General features: G+C 40.7%; 1 protein-coding gene across 13 annotated transcripts in view; it reads left to right on the plus strand.

Moving 5' to 3' along the window:
- The window catches only part of ABI1 (abl interactor 1), a 103,413-nt gene that overhangs the window by 58,717 nt on the left and 19,144 nt on the right, over positions 1-25,552 (plus strand). For 8 of the 13 annotated variants that reach the window (XM_082647262.1, XM_082647268.1, XM_082647271.1 and 5 more), the window contains exons 3-5: positions 19,158-19,334; positions 24,249-24,263; positions 24,995-25,095. In XM_082647262.1, coding sequence (XP_082503388.1) covers positions 19,158-19,334; positions 24,249-24,263; positions 24,995-25,095 — 293 coding nt within the window. The remainder of the gene's footprint in view (positions 1-19,157; positions 19,335-24,248; positions 24,264-24,994; positions 25,096-25,552) is intronic. The other 5 variants (XM_082647267.1, XM_082647272.1, XM_082647265.1 and 2 more) reach the window with 1 other exon arrangement.

The raw sequence follows: 25,552 nt of genomic DNA on the forward strand, positions 1-25,552 counted from the left end.
GAAGATCAGTTTGCGAAGATTTGGCATCAATACTGCATTGGATGGGAGTGGAGGAATGAGATGTATATCTGGTTGTGAGTAGGTGGGGTGTGTTGTACTTGGCTTTGAAGGCCACGCTTTTTTTTTTTTTTCAGGTTAATCTGTCAAACTCTCATTTCACTGTTTATAACCGCATGGGGAGGGAGTTTCTTAGGGTTATTCAGGGTGTTCTGGTTATTTTGGGGGGTAGAATATTTCTGCTGATTTTCCTATGTTCCCCATTGCTATTATTCTTTCTCACAACTCTTGATATTATTTGTACTTGTTATGGTAAGTCTGCCAGAGTTTTCTAGTTGTGTTTTTTGTTTTAATTTTATTTATGTTTTTGGCTGTGTTGGGTCTTCGTTTCCGTGTGAGGACTTTCTCTAGTTGCGGCGAGCGGGGGCCACTCTTCATCACGGTGCGCGGGCCTCTCACTGTTGCGGCCTCTCTTGTTGTGGAGCATAGGCTCCAGATGTGCAGGCTCAGTAGTTGTGGCTCACAGGTCCAGTCGCTCCGCGGCATGCGGGATCCTCCCAAACCAGGGCTCGAACCCGTGTCCCCTGCATTGGCAGGCAGATTCTCAACCACTGCGCCACCAGGGAAGCCCAGTTGTTTTTTTTTTAATAAATAAATTTATTTATTTATTTTTTGGCTGCGTTGGGTTTTTGTTGCTGCACGTGGGCTTTCTTTAGTTGTGTCGAGTGGGGGCTACTCTTCCTTGCGGTACGCGGGCTTCTCATGGCGGTGGCTTCTCTTGTTGCAGAGCACGGGCTCTAGGCGCGCGGGCTTCGGAAGTTGTGGCACATGGGCTCAGTAGTTGTGGCTCGCGGGCTCTAGAGCGCAAGGTCTGTAGTTGTGGTGCACGGGCTTAGTTGCTCCACGGCATGTGGGATCTTCCTGGACCAGGGCTCGAACCCACGTCCCCTACATTGGCAGGTAGATTCTTAACCACTGCACCACCAGGGAAGCCCCTCTAGTTGTGTTTTATTAGCTCTAGGTTGTGCCTCTTAACGTTACCCAGATCCAAGCCTTGTTTACTTTGTATTAGGCTACTGCAGCTATGTCTTTGTTATGAGCCCATTGAAGTACTGTTTCATTTTATGTGCTTAAAGTGCAATATAAAATAATAATAAAATTCAAAAAATTATTTTTTTAATGTGAAGATTTTCTTCAAATTAAAAAAATAATTAGGAACCATTGTGTAATTTCAAAACTGGACAGGGAAGTTGTTAAACTATTTTATTGTCATTTGATGTTTAAGCAGGAAACAAATACTGTCCTGTGTTAAACTTAGTTCTTGAATTTTTGTGAGTTTTGGATTATAGATAAGATCTTTAAGAATATACTAATGCCTCGCAAGGTGATCACCCTATGCCTGTTCATTCGATTCATTACTTCCAAATGTATGTCATATCATTCTTTTATTTATCAGTTCTCCTTAAGGTGCTGGATCATCAAGCATGGTCATTGATCAGAACTTGTCTTTGGGTTTCTATCTTTTCTCTAGTTTGTCCTACTGACACCCATATCTGTAAGATCTGCTTTCTTCTTTCAAATGAATTTTAGCCTTTAGGACTTGTTTACCTTGGAATCAATGAGTTTCAAGCTTCTAGAGCCTTAATGCTTGTTAGACTGGGCTCTGAGGAGTTTTCTAAAATCTTTTTTATTGCTAGTGGCAAAAATAGAGATTTGAACATAATGCATATTCGTCATCTTTCCTTTTTTATTTTATTTTTTAAGATAAAAATCACATATATTTAAGATGTACACCACCATGATTTGATACACATATACCTAGTGAAATATGACTACAGTCAAGCTAATTAATGTATGTTTTCCTCATATAGTTACCTTTTTTGGTATGTGTGTGATGAGAGCACTTGAAATCCATTCTCCTAGCGCATTCCCAGGATTCAGTACAGTATTGTTACCTGTAGTCACCATGCTGTACATTGGATCTCTAGACTTATTCATCCTGCACACCTGCAACTTTGTCCCCTTTGACTAACATCTCCTCATTTCCCCCACCTCCCCACCCCTGGTAACCACCATTCTGCTCTCTGCTTCTAGTGTTCAACGTTTTAAGATTCCACGTATGAGTGAGATCATGACATGTCTCCCCTACCCCCAGCCCCGTATCTGACGTATTGCACTTAGCTTAATGTCCTCCAGTTTCAACGTCTGTCGTGTTTCTAATACACCATGTGCTGTGTCCATGTTTTTGTATTAATATTTTGGAAAATACTTTGCCTTAACTGCAGAGCTGTAGATTGGATAGTTTGATAGATATGATTCAGTTGTGGTTAATTTTTTCTGGTACTTTTTTTTTTTTTTTTTTTTTTTTATGGTACGCAGGCCTCTCACTGCCGTGGCCTCTCCTGTTGCAGAGCACAGGCGCTCCGGATGCGCAAGCTCAGCGGCCATGGCCCACAGGCCCAGCTGCTCCACGGCACGTGGGATCCTCCCAGACCGGGGCACGAACCCGCACCCCCTGCATCGGCAGGCGGACTCTCAACCACTGCGCCACCAGGGAAGCCCTGGTACTTTTTGTATTAAGCAATATTATAAATAGATTCTAATATTATCCCAGCCCCCATTTTATATAAGCAAAATGGAATCTTAGTGAGTTAAAACTTGTATAAAATTTCATAACTAGTAAGTGAAAGAGTATTCAAACCAAGGCTTTCTGATTTCACATTTGTGTGCCTTTTTAAAAAAATGAGTGGTTTTCCCCTGTGCTTCACGGGTCTAGGGATTGCTGTAGGGTGCTGCAGCCTGCTAGTCCCTCTCAGCTTGGGATACTCTTGAATTTTATGGTTATTATATTAGAATTGAAAACTAATTTCTTTATATCAGACTGCTTCTTTTGCCATCTAAAGATAAAGTGTGAAAGTAAGGAAATTCAAATATGAGAAGGAATTGGTCTCCTTGGAAAAGCTAACTTTGGCTTGGTGAACATATGCATGCTGCTGTTATACAAATGTTCCAAGCCCGTTCCCCTCCTCCTCCTGCTTTATTCACTCACCCTGTCATATGGAGGGTTGTACACTGCCGGACAGGTTGTGATGTGGACTTTCATTATTCGAATTGGGAGACTGGGGAGGGAGTAAACTCAGAGAAAAGTTTTTTCAAGTAATTTGAAATAGTGTCCTGAATAGTGCTACAGTGTGTGAGGGAAATGGGAAGGATGAAAAAAAACATGATTTTAAGGAGAGTTGTGGACACCATGATGTTTGAGAAAAATATTTAAAGAACTTGAGCCATTTTGAATTTGTTTTTCCCATGAAGACTGGGAACCATGTGGGATATTCTTTTAAATAGGATTTAAACAGGTAAGATAGCTTCAGATTTTTTCATTTTGTCTTCACAAATTTACTTTTTTGGTGAAGATCACCGTGGTTATACCGTGGAGAACAGATTGGAAAGAGGCTAGATTGGATGCAGGTGGACCAGTTAGACGGCAGATGCAGTAGCCAAGGTGAGAGATGATAGTAGATTGACTAGGATTAAAGTGTTGGAAACAGAAGGAAACAAATTTCTGGTACTTAAAGGTAAATGTGACAAGATTTAGTGATATTGGGTATGAAATAAGCGCTAGATGTCTGAACTATATAACTTGATAGAGAACTGAAGTAGGAAGTAAAGTTGACTCTGTGTGTGATTTTGGGCACATTCATTTTGAGGTACCATTGAAATATCCCAGAGGAACATAGCAGGTGTTTGTATGATTCTGTAGCGCAGAGGAGAGGTCTAGAATAGAGAAAAGTTTATGTGAGTGTAAGAGTAATTTAGACCTGAATGTGGATGAGTTTGCCAAGGATAAAAGGGGAAGATCCTACGACTAAACCGGGAGGCACCATGCCTGTCAGGCAGCCTTGTAAAGGAGACACAGGATGAGTGTTGAGTGTTCGGGAGTTAGGAGCACACCAAGGTGAGTGGTGATCCATCTTTTTTTTTTCCTTTCCAGTGAAATCTCTATTTTTCCTTTTGTGGAATAATGAGTACCTAAACTTAATTCCATGTCAAGCAAAATTTAGCTAAAATTTGTACTAGTTAATCTTGTGCTGGAACTGTCAGACAAGGAAGGAGTTTGAGATATGTAGGGGCACACACACACAAAAATGTAGCTAACTGCAGTTTAACAAGTTAGCCTGCCATAGTTTCATGGATGCTGGTAGAAGACACAAGACTTCTCAGTCAGAGACATCGGACTTGATTCCTCGCAGTAGCAGGATCGGAGTTGTTAGCATGTGAGTTGGTTTCCTAGCCTCACGCTCCATAGAGGGCTGTGAGGAGGGTGAGTGATGCCTGTGGTGGCGCCGCTCCTACATTTGCAATGCAGCCTGTTACAGGAGAGGAACCTCCAGACCTTCATAATGGGCAGTAAGCCTGCCTGACCTTAATCCTGGAGGGAGGTGACGTCTTTATTGTGCTAGATAGTGAACAAACCTGCCCTTTGTTCCTGAGGGAGGCATTTCTATCCTTCCTGGCTGTTCGCTGTTCACTGGACAGACATACTTAAGATAGTCTGGAACAAAGAGAGGCAGCGCCTCCACCTACAAGATGCACAGAAATGCAGTGGGCCCAAGGATAATTGCCTTCCAACAGCATTCACCCCTCATGTCTCTCCCTTCTTGGCTTCTGGTAAAATTTCCCATGATTACGCTCTTCATTGGCCACCCTGAGTAATCTGTCTGACAGAGCCAGGTACTGGAGCCATTCAGTTTGTCTCATAAAATATGTAATTTAGTTTACGTACTATCAGCATGGTAGCAGGATGAGGCCAAACTGCAATCTTGACCTCAACTATGCTCCCCAGGGTCCTAGACCAGCCAGCTGAACAAATACATAAACCTTCAGGGTCTGCCTTAGAGAGCCAAGTGGCTTTCTCTTTAAGTTTCTGTACTGACTTTCTACTTGACCCAAGTACTGCAGGAGTATTAGGGAATGCACAGATTTGGCCTCCCTGCAGGAAGGAAGTCTAGGGCAGTTCTGTCATCCATAACGATCCTGGCCCCTGAGCTGACACTGACCTTAATGGCTCCAGGGCTGATACGATCTCATTGTTCACCTCAGCTAAAGTCAGGGACAGATTTCAAACTACTGTTTCTAATTGGATAACTCCCATTTCAGGCATAAATGCCTCAGAGCAGATTACACATAATTAACAAGTCAGTTATCCTTCTGGGAGGGCCCCCTCCCCCCAATCAAGAATAGCCTTACTTTGGAGAGGTCACAGCTGTCTGGGGATACAGGATCTACTGGTGGTGCTTGCTTAAACACTTGCAGGTCTCTTATGATCACCCCTGCAGTGCACGTCACCACATTTCTGGAGGGAAGTAAGGTAATGCCTGGCTTCCGCATGAGTACACCTGTGAAGAATGTGGTGCTTACAGTTGTCGTCTGCCCTCCCACCCCCACCCCCTGACCCCAGGTGGGACCTACTTAGCGAGCACAGGCTGGCAGTTTCTCCAGTGTTGCCTCCTGGACAGCTGGCAAGCCTTAGGGCTCCCAGTTCAGTACAAATAACTGAGTCTAGTACTTCTTTTTGTTTATGGAGGTGTTACCTGAAGGCAGTCAGTCCAGTCTGTCCTGTTTGTCTGTGCCACCTGTCAGGTTGCATTCACCTGCCCCTTAGGGATGGCTGAATGATAGCTACAGGAATTGGGTGGGGTGGGGGGGTTTGGAAAGACACCTGGAGGTATTGGCAGGTGTTCTTTTGGGAGGCTCAGGGGGTAGGACCATCTTCTTCTGCTTTCCTAAGATTTTTCAGTGACCTTGAGGAGAAGGATGATCACGTTGTGATCAGAGCTGTCCAGCAGGGCATGGCAGAGCTGGCAGGCAGTTCAGTTTATTGAGGCACTTGCACAATCTGGGAGAGCCACACCTGGGACTTTTCCTTTGTGAGGAAGATTCTGGGGGATTCAGAAAGACAGAATCACGAATGTCCCTCCTTCTTACCTCCTGAGGTTTAAAGTTTTTCTTTCACTGGTGCCAGGGTTGTTCTCCTTCCACCGCTGCAGAGTCAGTGTGTCCCATTCCAATCACTAACCTTTCCCTTTTCCCCAATTATCCCTGACCCTCACCCTGACCTTTTTTGTCTGGAAGGGTCAGGTGCCAGAGGGATGAGAGCATTTTTATTAAACTTAGAGATCCTATTATGTCCACCACTTTGGTCCACATGGTACAATGTAAGGGGATTTGGTGAGCAGAATACTTAAGACCACAGAAGTACAACAAGAAAATTCAGGCGGCTAAACCACAATTAAGTTAAAATTCCCAAGGCCCCCTTTTGGCTGGGCTGCCACCCAGAGGCTGTACCGATCAGGCCAGCATGGGGTCTCCGTTAGGGGAAAGAATGAAGCATCACGCTTGGGCGGATCCCAAGTGGCCAAGAGGAGACAGTCTCTTTCTGGGAACAGCCATGTTCAGTGACCAACCTGCTTTGCTGACATATGTAAACCAGGAAGAGTCAAAGGGGGTATAGTCAGAAATCTTTTAGAGTTGACTAAAAAAAATGTTTTTTAACTGTGGTAAAATACACGTAACAAGATTTCCCATCTTAACTATTTTTAAGTGTACAGTTCAGTAGTGTTAAGTACATTCACAGTGTTGTGTAGCCAGTCTCCAGAACTGTTTTCATCTTGCAAGACTGAAACTCTGTGCCCATTAAACAACAGCTTAATTGCTCTCTCCCTGCAGCCCCTGGCAACCACCATGTTACCTTCTGTCTCTATGAATTTGACTACTCTAGGCACCTCATATAAGTGGAGTCATACAATACTTGGTTCTTTTGCAACTGCTTATTTCACTCAGCATAATATCCTCAGGTTCATCCATGTTGTAGTATGTGTCAGAATTTCCTCCCTTTTTAAGGCTGAATAGTAGTCCATTGAATGAATATATATACCACATTTTGTTTATCCATTTTTTCATTGATGGACACTAGTGTTACTTCCACCTTTTGGCTCTTGTGAATAACACCACTATAAACATAAGTGTACAGATACCTCTTGGAGACTCTGCTTTCAATTCTCTGGGGTATATACCCAGCAGTGGAATTGCAGGACCATATGGTAATTCTATATTTAAGTATTTAGGACCCACCATTCTGTTTTCCACAGCAGCTGTACTGTTTTACATTCCTACCAACAGTGCACAAGGGTTCCAATTGCTCCACCTCCTTGCCAACATTTGTTATTTTCTTTTGTTGTTTGCGGGAGGCGGATAGCAGCCATCCTGATGGGTGTGATGTCTCATTGTGTTTTTTTTTTATTAGTTATCTATTTTTTTATGTTTTTTTTACATCTTTATTGAAGTATAATTGCTTTACAATGGTGTGTTTCTGCTTTATAACAAAGTGAATCAGTTATACATATACATATGTTCCCATATCTCTTCCCTCTTGAGTCTCCCTCCCTCCCACCCTCCCTATCCCACCCCTCTAGGTGGTCACAAAGCACCGAGCTGATCTCCCTGTGCTATGAGGCTGCTTCCCACTAGCTATCTATTTTACGTTTAGTAGTGTATATATGTCCATGCCACTCTCTTGCTTAGTCACAGCTTACCCTTCCCCCTCCCCATATCCTCAAGTCCATTCTCTAGTAGGTCTGTGTCTTTAATCCTGTCTTACCCCTGGGTTCTTCATGACATTTTTTTTCTTAAATTCCATATATATGTGTTAGCATACAGTATTTGTCTTTCTCTTTCTGACTTACTTCACTGTGTATGACAGACTCTAGGTCCATCCACCTCATTACAAATAGCTCAATTTCGTTTCTTTTTATGGCTGAGTAATATTCCATTGTATATATGTGCCACATCTTCTTTATCCATTCATCCGATGATGGACATGTAGGTTGTTTCCATCTCTGGGCTATTGTAAATAGAGCTGCAGTGAACATTTTGGTACATGACTCTTTTTGAATTATGGTTTTCTCAGGGTTTATGCCCAGTAGTGAGATTGCTGGGTCATATGGTAGTTCTATTTGTAGTTTTTTAAGGAACCTCCATACTGTTCTCCATTGTGGCTGTACCAATTCACATTCCCACCAGCAGTGCAAGAGTGTTCCCTTTTCTCCACACCCTCTCCAGCATTTATTGTTTGTAGATTTTTTGATGATGGCCATTCTGACTGGTGTGAGATGATATCTCATTGTAGTTTTGATTTGCATTTCTCTAATGATTAATGATGTTAAGCATTCTTTCATGTGTTTGTTGGCAGTCTGTATATCTTCTTTGGAGAAATGTCTATTTAGGTCTTCTGCCCATTGTTGGACTGGGTTGTTCGTTTTTTTGTTATTGAGCTGCATGAGCTGCTTATAAATTTTGGAGATTAATCCTTTGTCAGTTGCTTCATTTGCAAATTTTTTCTTCCATTCTGAGGGTTGTCTTTTGGTCCTGTTTATGGTTTCCTTTGCTGTGCAAAAGCTTTGGAGTTTCATTAGGTCCCATTTGTTTATTTTTGTTTTTATTTCCATTTCTCTAGGAGGTGGGTCAAAAAGGATCTTGCTGGGCTTCCCTGGTGGTGCAGTGGTTGAGAGTCCACCTGCCGATGCAGGGGACACGGGTTCGTGCCCCGGTCTGGGAGGATCCCATGTGCCACAGAGTGGCTGGGCCCGTGAGCCATGGCCGCTGGGCCTGCGTGTCCAGAGCCTGTGCTCCACAGCGGGAGAGGCCACAGCAGTGAGAGGCCCGTGTACCGCAAAAAAAAAAGGATCTTGCTGTGATTTATGTCATAGAGTGTTCTGCCTATGTTTTCCTCTAAGAGTTTGATAGTTTCTGGCCTTACATTTAGGTCTTTAATCCATTTTGAGCTTATTTTTGTGTATGGTCTTAGGGAGTGATCTAATCTCATACTTTTACATGTACCTGTCCAGTTTTCCCAGCACCACTTACTGAAGAGGCTGTCCTTTCTCCACTGTACATTCCTGCCTCCTTTATCAAAGATAAGGTGACCATATATGTGTGGGTTTATCTCTGGGCTTTCTATCCTGTTCCATTGAACTATCTTTCTGTTTTTGTGCCAGTACCATACTGTCTTGATTACTGGAGCTTTGTAGTATAGTCTGAAGTCAGGGAGCCTGATTCCTCCAGCTCCGTTTTTCTTTCTCAAGATTGCTTTGGCTGTTCAGGGTTTCCATACAAATTGTGAAATTTTTTGTTCTAGTTCTGTGAAAAATGCCAGTGGTAGTTTAATAGGGATTGCATTGAATCTGTAGATTGCTTTGGGTAGTAGAGTCATTTTCACAATGTTGATTCTTCCAATACAAGAACATGGTATATCTCTCCATCTATTTGTATCATCTTTAATTTCTTTCATCAGTGTCTTATAATTTTCTGCAAACAGGTCTTTTGTCTCCTTAGGTAGGTTTATTCTTAGATATTTTATTCTTTTTGTTGCAGTGGTAAATGGGAGTGTTTTCTTGATTTCACTTTAAGATTTTTCATCATTAGTGTATAGGAATGCCAGAGATTTCTGTGCATTAATTTTGTATCCTGCTACTTTACCAAATTCATGATTAGCTCTAGTAGTTTTCTGGTAGCATCTTTAGAGTTCTCTATGTATAGTATCATGTAATCTGCAAACAGTGACAGCTTTACTACTTCTTTTCCGATTTGGATTCCTTTTATTTCCTTTTCTTCTCTGATTGCTGTGGCTAAAACTTCCAAAACTATGTTGAATAAGAGTGGTGAGAGTGGGCAACCTTGTCTTGTTCCTGATCTTAGTGGAAATGCTTTCAGTTTTTCACCATTGAGGACGATGTTGGCTGTGGGTTTGTCATATACGGCCTTTATTATGTTGAGGAAAGTTCCCTCTATGCCTACTTTCTGCAGGGTTTTTATCATAAATGGGTGTTGAATTTTGTCAGAAGCTTTCTCTGCATCTATTGAGATGACCATATGGTTTTTCTCCTTCAATTTGTTAATATGGTGTATCACGTTGATTGATTTGCATATATTGAAGAATCCTTGCATTCCTGAAATAAACTCCACTTGATCATGGTGTATGATCCTTTTAATGTGCTGTTGGATTCTGTTTGCTAGTATTTTGTTGAGGATTTTTGCATCTGTGTTCATCAGTGATATTGGCCTGTAGTTTTCTGTCTCTGTGACATCCTTGTCTGGTTTTGGTATCAGGGTGATGTTGGCCTCATAGAATGAGTTTGGGAGTGTTCCTCCCTCTGCTATATTTTGGAAGAGTTTGAGAAGGATAGGTGTTAGCTCTTCTCTAAATGTTTGATAGAATTCGCCTGTGAAGCCATCTGGTCCTGGGCTTTTGTTTGTTGGAAGATTTTTTTTTTTTTTTTTGTGGTACGCGGGCCTCTCACTGTTGTGGCCTCACCCGTTGTGGAGTACAGGCTCCGGACGCGCAGGCTCAGCGGCCATGGCTCACAGGCCCAGCCGCTTCGTGGCATGCAGGATCTTCCCAGACCGGGGCACGAACCCATGTCCCCTGCATCGGCAGGCGGACTCTAAACCACTGTGCCACCAGGGAAGCCCTGTTGGAAGATTTTTAATCACAGTTTCAATTTCAGTGCTTGTGATTGGTCTGTTCATATTTTCTATTTCTTCCTGATTCAGTCTTGGCAGGTTGTGCATTTCTAAGAATTTGTCCATTTCTTCCAGGTTGTCCATTTTATTGGCATGGAGTTGCTTGTAGTAATCTCTCATGATCTTTTGTATTTCTGCAGTGTCAGTTGTTACTTCCCCTTTTTCATTTCTAATTCTATTGATTTGAGTCTTCTCCCTTTTTTTCTTGATGAGTCTGGCTAATGGTTTATCAATTTTGTTTATCTTCTCAAAGAACCAGCTTTTAGTTTTATTGATCTTTGCTACTGTCTCCTTCATTTCTTTTTCATTTATTTCTGATCTGATCTTTATGATTCCTTTCCTTCTGCTAACTTTGGGGTTTTTTTGTTCTTCTTTCTCTAATTGCTTTAGGTGCAAGGTTAGGTTGTTTATTTGAGATGTTTCCTGTTTCTTAAGGTAGGATTGTATTGCTATAAACTTCCCTCTTAGAACTGCTTTTGCTGCATCCCATAGGTTTTGGGTCGTCGTGTCTCCATTGTCATTTGTTTTTAGGTATTTTTTGATTTCCTCTTTGATTTCTTCAGTGATCACTTCATTATTAAGTAGTGCATTGTTTAGCCTCCATGTGTTTGTATTTTTTACAGATCTTTTCCTGTAATTGATATGTAGTCTCATAGTGTTGTGGTCGGAAAAGATACTTGATGCAATTTCAGTTTTCTTAAATTTACCAAGGCTTGATCTGTGATCCAAGATATGATCTATCCTGGAGAATGTTCCATGAGCACTTGAGAAAAATGTGTATTCTGTTGTTTTTGGATGAATCAATGAAGTCCATCTTGTTTAATGTATCATTTAAAGCTTGTGTTTCCTTATTTATTTTCTTTTTGAATGATCTGTCCATTGGTGAAAGTGGGGTGTTAAAGTCCCCTACTATGAATGTGTTACTGTCGATTTCCCCTTTTATGGCTGTTAGTATTTGCCTTATGTATTGAGGTGCTCCTATGTTGGGTGCATAAATATTTACAGTTGTTATATCTTCTTCTTGGATCAATCCCTTGATCATTATGTAGTGTCCTTCTTTGTCTCTTCTAATAGTCTTTATTTTAAAGTCTATTTTGTCTGATATGAGAATTGCTACTCCAGCTTTCTTTTGGTTTCCATTTGCACGGAATATCTTTTTCCATCCCCTTACTTTCAGTCTGTATGTGTCTCTAGGTCTGAAGTGGGTCTCTTGTAGACAGCATATATATGGGTCTTGTTTTTGTATCCATTCAGCCAATCTGTGTCTTTTGGTGGGAGCATTTTAATCCGTTTACATTTCAGGTAATTATCGATATGTATGTTCCTATTCCCATTTTCTTAATTGTTTTGGGTTTGTTATTGTAGGTCTTTTCCTTCTTTTGTGTTTCTTGCTTAGAGAAGTTCCTTTAGTATTTGTTGTAAAGCTGGTTTGGTGGTGCTGAAATCTCTCAGCTTTTGCTTGTCTGTAAAGGTTTTAATTTCTCCATCAAATGTGAATGAGATCCTTGCTGGGTAGAGTAATCTGGGTTGCAGGTTTTTCTCCTTCATCACTTTAAATATGTCCTGCCAGTCCCTTCTGCCTTGCAGAGTTTCTGCTGAAAGATCAGCTGTTAACCTTATGGGGATTCCCTTGTGTGTTATTTGTTGATTTTCCCTTGCTGCTTTTAATATGTTTTCTTTGTATTTAATTTTTGACAGTTTGATTAATACGTGTCTTGGCGTATTTCTCCTTGGATTTATTCTGTATGGGATTCTCTGTGCTTCCTGGACTTGATTAAGTATTTCCTTTCCCATATCAGGGAAATTTTCAACTATAATCTCTTCAGATATTTTCTCAGTCCCTTTCTTTTTCTCCTCTTCTACTGGAACCCCTATAATTTGAATGTTGGTGCATTTAATGTTGTCCCAGAGGTCTCTGAGACTGTCCTCAGTTCTTTTCATTCTTTTTTCTTTATTCTGCTTTGCAGTAGTTATTTCCACTATTTTGTCTTCCAGGTCACTTATCCGTTCTTCTGCCTCAGTTATTCTGCTATTGATCCCATCTAGAGTATTTTTCATTTCATTTATTGTGTTGTTCATCGTTGTTTGTTTCATCTTTTGTTCTTCTAGGTCCTTGTTAAATGTTTCTTGCATTTTGTCCATTCTATTTCCAAGATTTTGTATCATCTTTACTATCATTATTCTGAATTCTTTTTCAGGTAGACTGCCTATTTCCTCTTCATTTGTTAGGTCTGGTGGGTTTTTATCTTGCTCCTTCATCTGCTGTGTGTTTTTCTGTCTTCTCATTTTGCTCATCTTACTGTGTTTGGGGTCTCCTTTTTGCAGGCTGTGGGTTCGTAGTTCCCGTTGTTTTTGGTGTCTGTCCCCAGTGGCTAAGGTTGGTTCAGTGGGTTGTGTAGGCTTCCTGGTGGAGGGGACTAGTGCCTGTGTTCCGGTGGATGAGGCTGGATCTTGTCTTTCTGGTGGGCAGGTCCACGTCTGGTGGTGTGTTTTGGGGTGTCTGTGCACTTATTATGGTTTTAGGCAGCCTCTCTGCTAATGGGTGGGGTTGTGTTCCTGTCTGCTAGTTGTTTGGCATAGGGTGTCCAGCACTGTAGCTTGTTGGTCGTTGAGTGAAGCTGGGTGCTGGTGTTGAGATGGAGATCTCTGAGAGATTTTTGCCGTTTGATATTATGTGGAGCTGGGAGGTCTCTTGTGGACCAGTGTCCTGAAGTTGGCTCTCCTACCTCAGAGGCACAGCACTGACTCCTGGCTGCAGAACCAACAGCCTTTCATCCACATGGCTCAGAATAAAAGGGAGAAAAAGTAGAAAGAAAAGGAAAGAAAGAAAAAGAAAGAAAGGAGGGAGGGAGGGAGGAAGGAAAGAAGATAAAATAAAGTAAGATAAAATAAAATAAAGTTATTAAAATAAAAAATAATTATTAAGAAAAAAAAATTTTTTTAAAGAAAAAAACGGACGGATAGAACCCGAGGACAAATGGTGGAAGCAAAGCTATACAGACAAAATCTCACACCGAAGCATACACATACACACTCACAAAAAGAGGAAAAGGGGAAAAAATCATAAATCTTGCTCTCAAAGTCCACCTCCTCAATTTGGGAAGATTCGTTGTGTATTCAGGTGTTCCACAGATGCAGGGTACATCAAGTTGATTGTGGAGCTTTAATCCGCTGCTTCTGAGGCTGCTGGGAGAGATTTCCCTTTCTCTTCTTTGTTCTCACAGCTCCCAGGGCTCAGCTTTGGATTTGGCCCCGCCTCTGCGTGTAGGTCGCCGGAGGGCGTCTGTTCTTCGATCAGACAGGATGGGGTTAAAGGAGCCCAGACAGGATGGGGTTAAAGGAGCCGCTGCTTCGGGGGCTCTGGCTCACTCAGGCCGAGGGGAGGGAGGTGTACGGAGTGCGGGGCCTGCAGCGGCAGAGGCCGGCGTGACGTTGCACCAGCCTGAGGCGCGCCGTGCGTTCTCCCGGGGAAGTTGTCCCTGGATCCTGGGACCCTGGCAGTGGCGGGCTGGACAGGCTCCCCGGAAGGGAGTGTGGATAGTAACCTGTGCTTGCACACAGGCTTCTTGGTGGCGGCAGCAGCAGCCTTAGCGTCTCATGCCCGTCTCTGGGGTCCACGCTTTTAGCCGCGGCTCGCGCCCGTCTCTGGAGCTCACTTAGGCGGTGCTCTTAATCCCCTCTCCTCGTGCACCAGGAAACAAAGAGGGAAGAAAAAGTCTCTTGCCTCTTCGGCAGGTCCAGACTTTTCCCTGGACTCCCTCCCGCTAGCCGTGGTGCACTTTCCCTGCGCTCTGACCGGAGCTGAGCCTCAGCTCCCAGCCCCGCCCGCCCCGGCGGGTGAGCAGACAAGCCTCTCGGGCTGGTGAGTGCCGGTCGGCACCAATCCTCTGTGCGGGAATCTCCCCGCTTTGCTCTCCGCACCCCTGTTGCTGTGCTCTCCTCCGCGGCTCCGAAGCTTCCCCCCTCGGCCACCCGCAGTCTCCACCCGTGAAGGGGCTTCCTAGTGTGTGGAAACCTTTCCTCCTTCACAGCTCCCTCCCACTGGTGCACGTCCCGTCCCCATTCTTTTGTCTCTGTTTTTTCTTTTTTCTTTTGCCCTACCCAGGTACGTGGGGACTTTCTTGCCTTTTGGGAGGTCTGAGGTCTTCCGCCAGCGTTCAGTAGGTGTTTTGTAGAAGTTGTTCCACGTGTAGATGTTTTCTGGTGTATCTGTGGGGAGGAAGGTGATCTCCCCGTCTTACTCTTCCGCCATCTTCTCCTCAGTTATCTATTTTATACATATTGGTGTCATGTGGTTTTGATTTGCATTTCCCTAATGATTAGTGATGTTGAACACTGTTTCATGTACTTATTGGCCATTTGTATATTTTCTTTGGAGAAATGTCTATTCAAGTCCTTTGACCATTTTCGAATCCAGTTGTCTTTTGTTTTTGAGTTTTTTAAGTTGATTTTTGAGGACGCTGTTTCAGCACTCACCAATACAAGATGCCTGTGGATGGTAGGGAGTGTGGAAGGCCATCACATACTTTGACAAACAACCCATTTTTTGTGACTTTTTTGTTAAAAAGTATACCATTGTCAGATAGCAAATGGTTTGGAAAGTGAAAAACATGACGGATTAGTGTCAGGGGCCACAGTGGTATGGTTGGAGCCAGCTGATTGGATTGGCATTGTAATACCATAACCTGGAAGAGTGTCATCAGCGGTGAGGCACTACTGATGGTGTGAAGACGGGGTTAAAGGTCTGATGTAGCCGGTCTGCCAGTAGCAGGAGATGTGGCCTCTCTCACCATGAGACGAATGGGTCTTTTCCTGGGAGTCACCAGTGTGGGACGCAGAGGTTGCCTCTGCATCAGGAACAGAGTCCTTTACTTTGTGTCTGTTCAATGATGGTCCATGTGTTGACGCATCTGGAGTGGTGATGGATCCGCCGGCAGAGGTGGCAGTCTGGGCAGTGCAGGCATCGTCAGCAGCTGGACTCCTGTTAGCTTCACCAGACAATGGGCCCTTACTATGGCCCATATTAGTGACCTAGATGGTCTGCTCGGCAACTACTGTCTGTCTCCACAGTTTATATGGCAAGTCTTTAAGATGTCAGTCTGTAGTTTTCTAAGTAGCAGACCCAAACAACTATTACCAATGGGTATTAGCCCCATATCAGTAGAAGCCTGACAAGGTTTATCACCGGGAATATCAGCCAGATCTCTGAGAACATCCTTGAGTTCTGCCCGCAGAGCACAGCAGCCACACCCACTTTCATTTCTGCATAGCTGGCACTGAGGTTGAACAGCACAGCAGTCCACGGAACACCACAGGGTCTCAGCTTAGTTGAGTCATTAGTGCACCAGGCCCAGGCATTTAGGGGATCCTCTGTGAATCAAGGGCCTCATTGAACCAACAGAATGGAAAATAAATTTTCCCTAAAGGGATAGCTGCCACTCTTTCCTGTAGAGCTGAGAGGTCATAGGGGCCAGGCTGGCTGCATTCTTGAATATACCAAGTCCAAGGGGCACCTCTGGTTGGAGGCTGTTCCTCTTGTCAGAAGCTCCAGTCAGTAACATTACCCAGGCACAGAAACTTGTACTCAGAGGGGTCATAAGGACTGTGGGCCACTAAGGCTGCTAGTGCTTTTCTACATGTGGCTCTTCCCAGGTGGCATAATCCCCTCTGGCTCTTAAGAGTATTCACCGTGCAAGCATGAAAAATATGAATACCAATTATACATTCAGTGTTGGAAGCCACAACAGTAATACATTGAGTTGGTACCAAGAGTCCCACCCAAAAGAACACATTAGCATCTCTTCCGCACCGTGAACTGCACCCAAACCTCATAGCTGGAAGCAGGTACCCTCTCCCTCCACAGGATGAGGCATGAAGGTGACATGGGCTCCAATATATATCAGTCAGAGCTATAAAATGTCCCTCCCCTCCCTACAGTGATCTCGCAAACCCAGGTATGTTTGATCTTCAGTTCCCCTTGGGGACTGGGAGAACTTGGCCCCGCCCCTAACAATCTTTCTCTTTAAAGGGTGTAGGGGGAGGCTGGGAGAGAGCAGCTCTGCACCAGTAAACAAGGTGAATTTATTTCAGTTTTGAGTGGCGCCGTAGCTGCGAGCATTTGGGGCACCCAAAGCCCTGTGTTGTGTACTCTGTGGCAGGGCCGTCATTGCTGACTGGCATCATCCATTTCCGTTAGGGATGCCTTGATTCAGCGGCTACAGCCACATCACTTCCCGGCGGGGGCCATGAGTTTGTACTCTTTGGCCGACTTGGACTTGATCTGCACGGGTGGCATCGTTGTTTTTAGGAGTCCACCTAATGTGGACTATCTGCTGCTCGCTCCATTGTCAAAAGAACAGCCCTTCAATTCTTGCTTGATTTCAGCATAAGGACTAGGAGGGTTTTCTGAAGCTGATAGAATTTAATCTACATTTCTGTGGGTGAGTTTCTCATTCTGTGGTGAATCATTTGCTAAATCACTTAAAATCCACTTTAGTACGGAAGAGCCCAAAGACTAGTCAGTGCCCTTGGGAGATTGTTTCGGGGAAAGTTTCCCAGAAGGACCAGAACTGTCTTGTAGCAGACAGGGCCCACTGCCAAAACCTGAGGTCTTTTACTTATCTCGAATGGGGTTAATGTTGAGAAGACAGACTGCAGGAGGGGCTGAGCACTAAAATAGCCAGGTGTTGCCTTTCTTCTTTAACAAGCTTTATGTGCCCCTCCCACCCCCTCAATCTCCCCAGCAAACTAGCAGTTGCTAAAGATTCTCCTGGTTCTGCCCACAGTGGTTACAGTTTTCCTTCTTTCACACTCAGTATGGATACATTTATGGTGCTCCCGCCTCCCTCTGCCAGACAAATCCTATTACTAGTTGTTTACAGGGCCGACCTGGTGAGCTTGGTGGATAGCTGACAGTAGCCAGGGCATCGTTCAGGCTGCTGTGTTTGAAACTACTTCCTGGTACTCAGCCTGAAACTGCCGCACCAGTTCAGCATCATTAGCAGGCAGTGAAGTAGAGGACCAGACATTGCCTGGGGGGGGACCATACAGTCTGGTCAACATGTTCACTCCCGATTCCCATGGACTTCTCTCAGTTCCTGCTAACTGTCCTTTCATTCCGTTTCTAAAAAGCTTTGTCTTTGTCAGCATTCCATCTTCATTACCAAAACTCAAAAACTGTGAGGGGTTGAGATCCTACCCTTTGTGGAAGCTCACAAGTTAGCCTGCACAACTCCATGGATTCAAGTAGAAGACATGAGACTCCTGGTCAGAGACAAAAGCTGTCATTACTCCTGGCAATAGTCAGCACTTGTGTCAGATAACCAGCCACAATTTCTACAGGATACTGCAAAGAGAGCCAGGTGACTGATGCCTGCACACACAATTGGGTGTGTTACAGGAAAGGAACTCCCAGCTTAGGGGACCAGATCTTTTATAATGGGCAGTAAGCCTTCCTGTCCTTTGCCCTGGGGAGTGACAGTATCTTTATTATACCAGACAGTAAACAAACCTGCCTTTTGCTCTTTGAGGAGACACTATATCTTCTAAGGCTGTTTATTATATAAATATACAGAACAAAGGGAATCAGTACCTCTTCTCACAAGATGTGCAGAAATGCACATAACATTGAACTTTTTTTCCTGACAATACCTTCCCCACCCCCTTTCAGTTCAGTTCACATACTTAAATTTTCTCACCTAGGCTACTGTAATTATTTCCTAACTGGTCTCACTGCCAGTAGTCTTCTGTCTGTCCTCAACACCTGTGCCAGAGGGATCTTTTAAAATGCAGACCTGATGATGTCACTCAGTTTAAATTTGTTATTGGTTTCGCATTACTGTTAGGCCAAAGTTTAAATTGTTGAGTGGTTGTGTAACTATTTCTCATGTGCTGACTACTACCCAGTTTTTGAATGTTGGCAATTAAATAAGGGGGAAAAAAACCTTTTTAAAGCCGTAAAGGCCAGTACTAGATAGGCTGCAGATGTGTAGGCTGCGTGCTGCCAGATTGGAACCTCTGGTCTTACCTTTTTTTTTTTCTCTTACACCTTTGTCTGCAACATGTTGTTCTTTTTGCCTTGAATAATTTACATATTTGTCTCATATTTCTATTCATTTTTTAAAAACCTACTTTATAAAGCCTTCCCAACCTAGTTGGACATCTTGCTCTCAATACCTTTAATTTCAAATAAACTGTGCGTCTGTCATTATAGTACTTCATCTAGTTGTTATTACTGATTTTTTTTTCTGGTCTGTATCCCCACAAAATAAAGTGTAAGCTACACAGAGCAAGAGTCCTCCCTTTCCATACACACCAGGTTTTTAGGAAAGAAAATTGCTTTCCTAAGAATCATTTTGGTATCAAAACCAATAACTTAGTTGGTGCTTTTAATCACCTTTAGATAGTCCATGTTTTGAGCCTGAAAGATATTAATTTGCTTAATTTTGATGGGGAAGATGCAGTATTATTCACTGGAAAATAGACATGTGATACAGTCTTATGGTCCATTATATGTGGATATCGTATATATTATTTACTCTTCCAAATAATATTTTCTTGCTTTGTTCAAATTTAAAATATAGACTGTGGACATTCATAAAGAGAAAGTGGCTCGAAGAGAGATTGGTATTTTGACAACAAATAAGAATACATCAAGAACTCACAAAATAATAGCGCCTGCAAATATGGAGCGTCCTGTAAGGTATATTCGGAAACCTATTGACTATACAGTTCTGGATGATGTGGGCCATGGTGTCAAGGTAAGCGTTTTATATTATATTAACTTGAAATAATTTGCATATCCAATAAATATTTTGGATAGGAAATATAGTGAGAAAGCTGATTTTCTTAAAGAATTAATAGATTCTCTTAGTAATTAGCAATACAATTTTTATAGAACATTTATTTAATACTAGTTATGTATTATACTAAGCTTGGGGCAGAATTTTACATGTGCAGTAGGCTGTATTCAAGAAGATATAAACACTTAAAATGGCCATTCATTTGTTAAGCCGTTTGAATCCTAGACTGATGTTATAAATTTGTGTTGTCAATGCCAAGTCTTGTTTTCACTACTGAATGAATTTTTAAGAATAAAAAATGTATATGCTTTCCAGAATTGGTTTAGAAAGTAATTTATAAATACTTTTATTCATTTATTCATAAATATGTGTGTATTAATACATCTGTGTGGATGTGGATATAATTTCAGCAGTTTATGCAAAATGAAGCAATTGTGTGTAATCTTGTTCTGTGCATCACTCCCCACTCTCCCACCCCCTGCCCCAACAGGCTTTTAGGAAAGGGATTGTTTGTTGCCCTTGTCCATTTCTTAGCATGGCAGAATTAGCTGCTCTTGAAGGATACCTGTAGCTTCTCAACTTTTTAGATATTCATGTGTTATTTTGGAAGCATCTGGAATGACCTGAATTCTTTAGCTATCTTTGCTCAAGATAAACTATTCCTCTGAAATTTGGTAGTCCCTTTCTTAGAGGACCATTATTTGATTTTGTTTCTGGTCTCCAGAATATTTATAATAATTTTTTTAGGGGTCAGCTAGAATCTTGAAGCTTTTCCTAGCTGGTTATCTGCCTGGTGCTATTGCTGGATTTGTTGCATTCTGACTTATCTGGGGTTCCTGATCAAGAGGGGAGTATAGCTGGTGACATCGCTCTTTATTCTGCTCTTCTCAGAGACTATTGGAATCTCCCCTTCACTGTCAGGCTTGGAAGTTGGAACACTTTGCAAATGTAGAGCAGGTTACTCGTTTCTTGTATTTTTATCCAAGGATGTGGCTAGGGTTGTCTGAGAGTTTAAGTTCAATTTTAATTTAAGATATTTAGACTAGATTGATTTAATTTGAATTTTGAGAATTTGGAAGAACTTATTATTACCTGCCTTGGAAGTAAAAATTATGTATATACATACATGCATATACATACACCCGTGCACACACATTCTCATGCACTCACTTCTTCCCCTTTTGCTTGATTTTTCTTCCTACCAAAGCAATATACACTCATAAAAAAAAAAAATCTGTCACCATCTTAGAAGTGATTATCCTCTATTATCTCCCCACTAATAATTGTGTTTAACAGTTTAATACATAGTACATAGCAGAGTATAAAATGAAACCAAACTTTACAAGGAAATTTTGGGTGAGAAAATTTAACTGTTTTATTATGTATGTACAAATGAGAAATGTAAACACTGCATAATATATACTGAAAGTCTGCAGATGTCAATTTTAGCAATCTACTTTTTGTAATGTGGATAGTTTAGACGCAGGTATTTTTTTTTTAAGTTTTTTATTGTAAAATATACATAACATAAAATTTACCATTTAACCATTTTAAGTGTACAGTTCTGTGACATTAAGTACAGTCACATTATTGTACGGACTATTTTGAAATATTTTTTTGACCATGGGTAGGAGGGTGGGTGGTCAGAAGCTGATATGTGGCTTATTTGTCCACATTTTGTTTCTGTGATATACAAATACATACAATTATTTTTCTCCCAGTAGTCTCATTGCAGCTATATTGATCCAGTTTTATTTCCCTAAGAAATCATTGTTGGCTTAAATATTTCTAGAGGATTGTAGAGATCTGTGAAAGTTGGAAATTTGGAATAGTTAATGAGCAAATGCCAGGGCCAAAACTACAAGGAGGAAAACTGTAGATTTATTTTTAAATTAGCGTCTAAAGCACTTTTAAGGATTGGAAGACACTGTACTTACAGTTCTAGAGTTATTTTCTTATCTTTTGCCTACTTTTCTATTTAGAAGTTTGTTTTCTTACTGACTTGTAAGGGTTCTTTTTTCTATCAAAGAAATTAGCTCCTTATATTTTGGCAAATATTTCCTCATCCTGCTGTTTGGCTTTTGACTTTGATGCTTTGGTATTTTAAACAAATATTTACAGGATGTTAAAAAATTGTATCCAAATATATTAATATTTCTTTTTAAAATTATTTATTTTCTTTCTTTTTTTTGGGGGGGTGCTGTGTTGGGTCTTAGTTGTGGCATGCGGGGTCTTCGTTGCGGCGCGCAGGCTTCTCTCTAGTTGCGGCTTGCAGGCGCTCTCGTTGAGGCACGTAGGCTCAGTAGTTGTGGTGCGCAGGCTTAGTTGCCCTGTGGCACGTGGGATCATAGTTCCCCAACCAGGGATCGAACCCACGTCCCCTGCATTGGAAGGCGGATTCTTTACCACTGGACCACCAGGGAAGTCCCAATATTTCTTCTTATAGCTACCAAGTTTTGTGTTGTTTTTTACCCCCCAAGATTAAATATTCCATCATATTTTCTTCTTTCATGGCATAAATTTTAGTGTTTTGGTATTTGTATTATTCATTTAATTGATATTTATTGTGTTAATGCATTTTATGCTATGAAATAGGTGGTACACATAAGTTTAGTAAGAATTTAAAATATGGAAAAGGTATCTTAAGGTAAGTCTGGTTTGACTTTTGGAAACAGCATAAGATATAGATAAGAGAATCCTTGCATAGAGAGACTGCCAGAAAGTTTGCCTAAAGGAGAATAAAAAAGAAGATGAACAATAAAGTTCATCCTAATAAAATAAAAATACTAAAGTTCATCCTAATAGAAGGAAGAACAAGGTTTCAGAGTATGCTTAGACTAGAGAAGGCTTGAGCACTTAGTAGAAACATTTAAAATTATTTCTGTTAAACAGTTATAATAATTAACAGCTTTATAGCCTGGTTCATAACTTATGAACGACTTTCCACATATGTCTTTGTTTTCAAGCCTTGAAAAGACCATATGATCTAGGAGTTATTACATTTTATTAATGGAAACACTAAAGCTTTATAATACATAGGAATGGTATTTTTTAAAGGTTTCGATTTTATTAGAGGAGTGAGCTAATGAGTCATTTCAGAGAAAGAATTGGCATCTTACAGACTTTCGTACCTGTGGTATGCAAAGCTTATGATCTACTTCGGGCTTGCAGGTAGGTAGGAATCAAAGAGTTCTATTTTCAACCTGAGGTTCCAAGGAAATGGTAAACTGACTCATCCATAAATGTAAATGTTAAGGAAATGAAGTGAGATCTTAAGGAAATAAAAAGCCTAGTTTTGAATGTGTTTGGGGGACACTGAAATGGAAAAATTTTGCAGGTTGCTAACAATTATATTTTGAGTTGTAAGGTATAGAGATCATTTCCTTCCAACACTCGCTAACCCCAACACATTTGTATACATAAACATGCACTTAAGAGAGGAGGCTGTGCTCCATAAGAGGTTAAAGGTTACACCATTGCATAGTAGCAGAGTTCAACTAGAATTTTCATGCCCAATTAAATTCTCCTTTCATCCTTTCATTTGGGACCAGTTTATACTTGTATGCTGTTTTTTTTGTTTGTTTCTTGTTCACTTGAAACAGCAAATGAGGGAAGATGTGTGGTCATATTTAGAATATTTCTAAGTTACTTTAGAATAGTATTTAGTGTATTATAATGCTATCATATTAATAAAGCTTATCTTCAAGGATAATAAAGTTATTCAAGTTTAATTTCTAAATCCAGGTGTGAAATGTAGTGGCTAGGTAGGATTCCAGACATGGTTTAATCAGGATAAAAATGAGTCATATTATTCTAAACAAACACTAAAGAATACCAAGATTCTGGCACAGTTTCTAGAAATGAGAATATAAGTCAAAGGATATTCCATTTTTGGATGATTTCCTTAATGTTGCTTCTGTGGTCACTTGAAAATGATAGATACATATTTGGAATGGCAGGTATTATGGAAAGAACTTAGACCCCACACCCCACCCCAAAATGTAGGAAAAGACTGCAACCTGAAGGCATTTTTTTCTTAAGTGGCGTGGTACAAGTAGGATGCTTTGGACGCATTATTTCATATATATAAGCTAGCCAGTTTTCATAGAAGTAGCCTTTAGGATCAAAGCAGCTTTTCTTCAGTTTTGAATTATGGTCAAACTTGTTCAGAAGAAACTTTAGAACTAGAGCAACATATAACTTTCTACTAGTGTTGGCCTGGTCAGGATTTGTATTCATAAGCTACACATGAGAGGGTATCCAGACCCTGTTTGCTTGTTCCTTAATTAGAATCTGGCTAAGCTATTATTGTGCATTGTAATTTTGTTTTTAAACACTGAGGTGCTAGGTCCTTTTCTGAATTTGGAAAACAAGCTGTGATTTTGAATTTTAACATTTGCAGTTTATCACTCTTTAAAATAATATACTACCATTCAAATAATGAATACTCATACATGGGCATTCATTATCCAGCAGTCTTAGGTCTTGTGCACTGATGTATTAAAGTAGCCATACATTTAATGAGGTATGGTGTTTGTGTTTAAATCAAAATTTGTTTTTTAAATCATCTATGATTCAGTTGGATTAATTTCATAGGATAAAATACTGACCTAAGAAATTATTGGAGCTGCATGAGATTGGCATAATTAAGTGATTTCCTTATGAATGTATTATTTTGAAAAAATATGTGATACCCATGAATATTTCCCTGCTGCTTATGGATATCTTTTCTTTACAAAATATTTGAAATATGACTGGGTAAAAAAGCTTATTAACATGAATTGAGTAACTGTAAATGTGAACCTGTCCTATCAGATATAACTTATCTAGAATTAATTTCTACTTTTTCCCCCCTTTTTTTGCAACGTAAAGTGGCTAAAAGCCAAGGTAAGAGTTACTACTTATCATTTGATCCACAGTTTCCCCTCTATATCGATAGAGGCTGCAGAGCCACTAAAATTTGAAAACTTTTCCTATGTCTGTCTGCTTTTTCCCCATAGGATTTATGTAGATTAAATATACTCAAACTCAGTTCAAATCAGCAACATTTAGCTTGGATGTGTTAATATATCAAAGATATATTGACATCTGCATTTATATAGGAACATTAATTTTGCTAACATTTATTGCTTTGCTCATTTTTTGATAGTTGCCTTGCTTTTATTGACTTACAATTAGGAGGTTTCCCAGGCATTATATATGACTTTGTTACTGAGTTGTTGGGATAGAGGTGATTTTTTTAGATGAATATTTTAGCAAATTGACACTGAGATCTGCAGTTTATATTCATGCACACATTCCAAAAATTTTAAGAAACCCAGCATTTGAATTGCAGATAAGTTAGATCTCAGTGAACATTTTTAACAATAAAATAATATATAAAATTCAATAATCTCACCTGTATTTTGCAATAAATTGGTATGAAGGGCATAAAATAATAAGAAAAGCCAAGTGCAAGTGGTATCTTGACTTTTTAAAATGTAGTACCAAAGTCTGTTATTAAAACTGTCTGGGAATCCTTATTTCACATTCTGATAATAAAAAAAATAATACATGGTGTCAAAACACCAAGAGAACAATTTGATATAAAACTAAAAGCTTTTCTTTCCACATTTTAGCATGGAAATAACCAGCCTGCAAGAACTGGCACACTGTCGAGAACAAATCCTCCTACTCAGAAACCACCGAGTCCTCCCATGTCAGGCCGGGGAACATTGGGGTAAGAATTCAGCTACATCTTACAAGAGGATTTGTATGTCAAAGGAAGAGATGTTTTTGTGACTTAAGTAAATGTATGGATCCTTGTGACGGGACCCTCTCTGTGTGATAATACTACCTTTTACAAATTCATTTTGGTTCCTATTTCCTTGAACAGTATCCAAAATGAACCTGCCTGTTCTGTAATATTCTCTAAGGAATTCTGTACTAGAAAAGTTTTTTTGTATGTATGTAAATGAGCATTATTTATTTATTATCTTCTAATTCATTAAAATATATAAATACATATATAAAAAGATTTATATATGAATCTGAGTTATGTTTATTTAAAATGAAATGACCAGAAGGTTCCATATATGGTGTCTTCACATGTATTTGCAATATTGATATTACAGAGCTTTGAATAAGTGGTCTACTTTGTGTACTTTGGTTTGCTAGCCTGCAGTTCTTCTGTTTCC

Source organism: Grampus griseus (genome assembly GCF_964374135.1).
Source record: "Grampus griseus genome assembly, chromosome: 2".
NCBI lineage: Eukaryota > Metazoa > Chordata > Mammalia > Artiodactyla > Delphinidae > Grampus > Grampus griseus.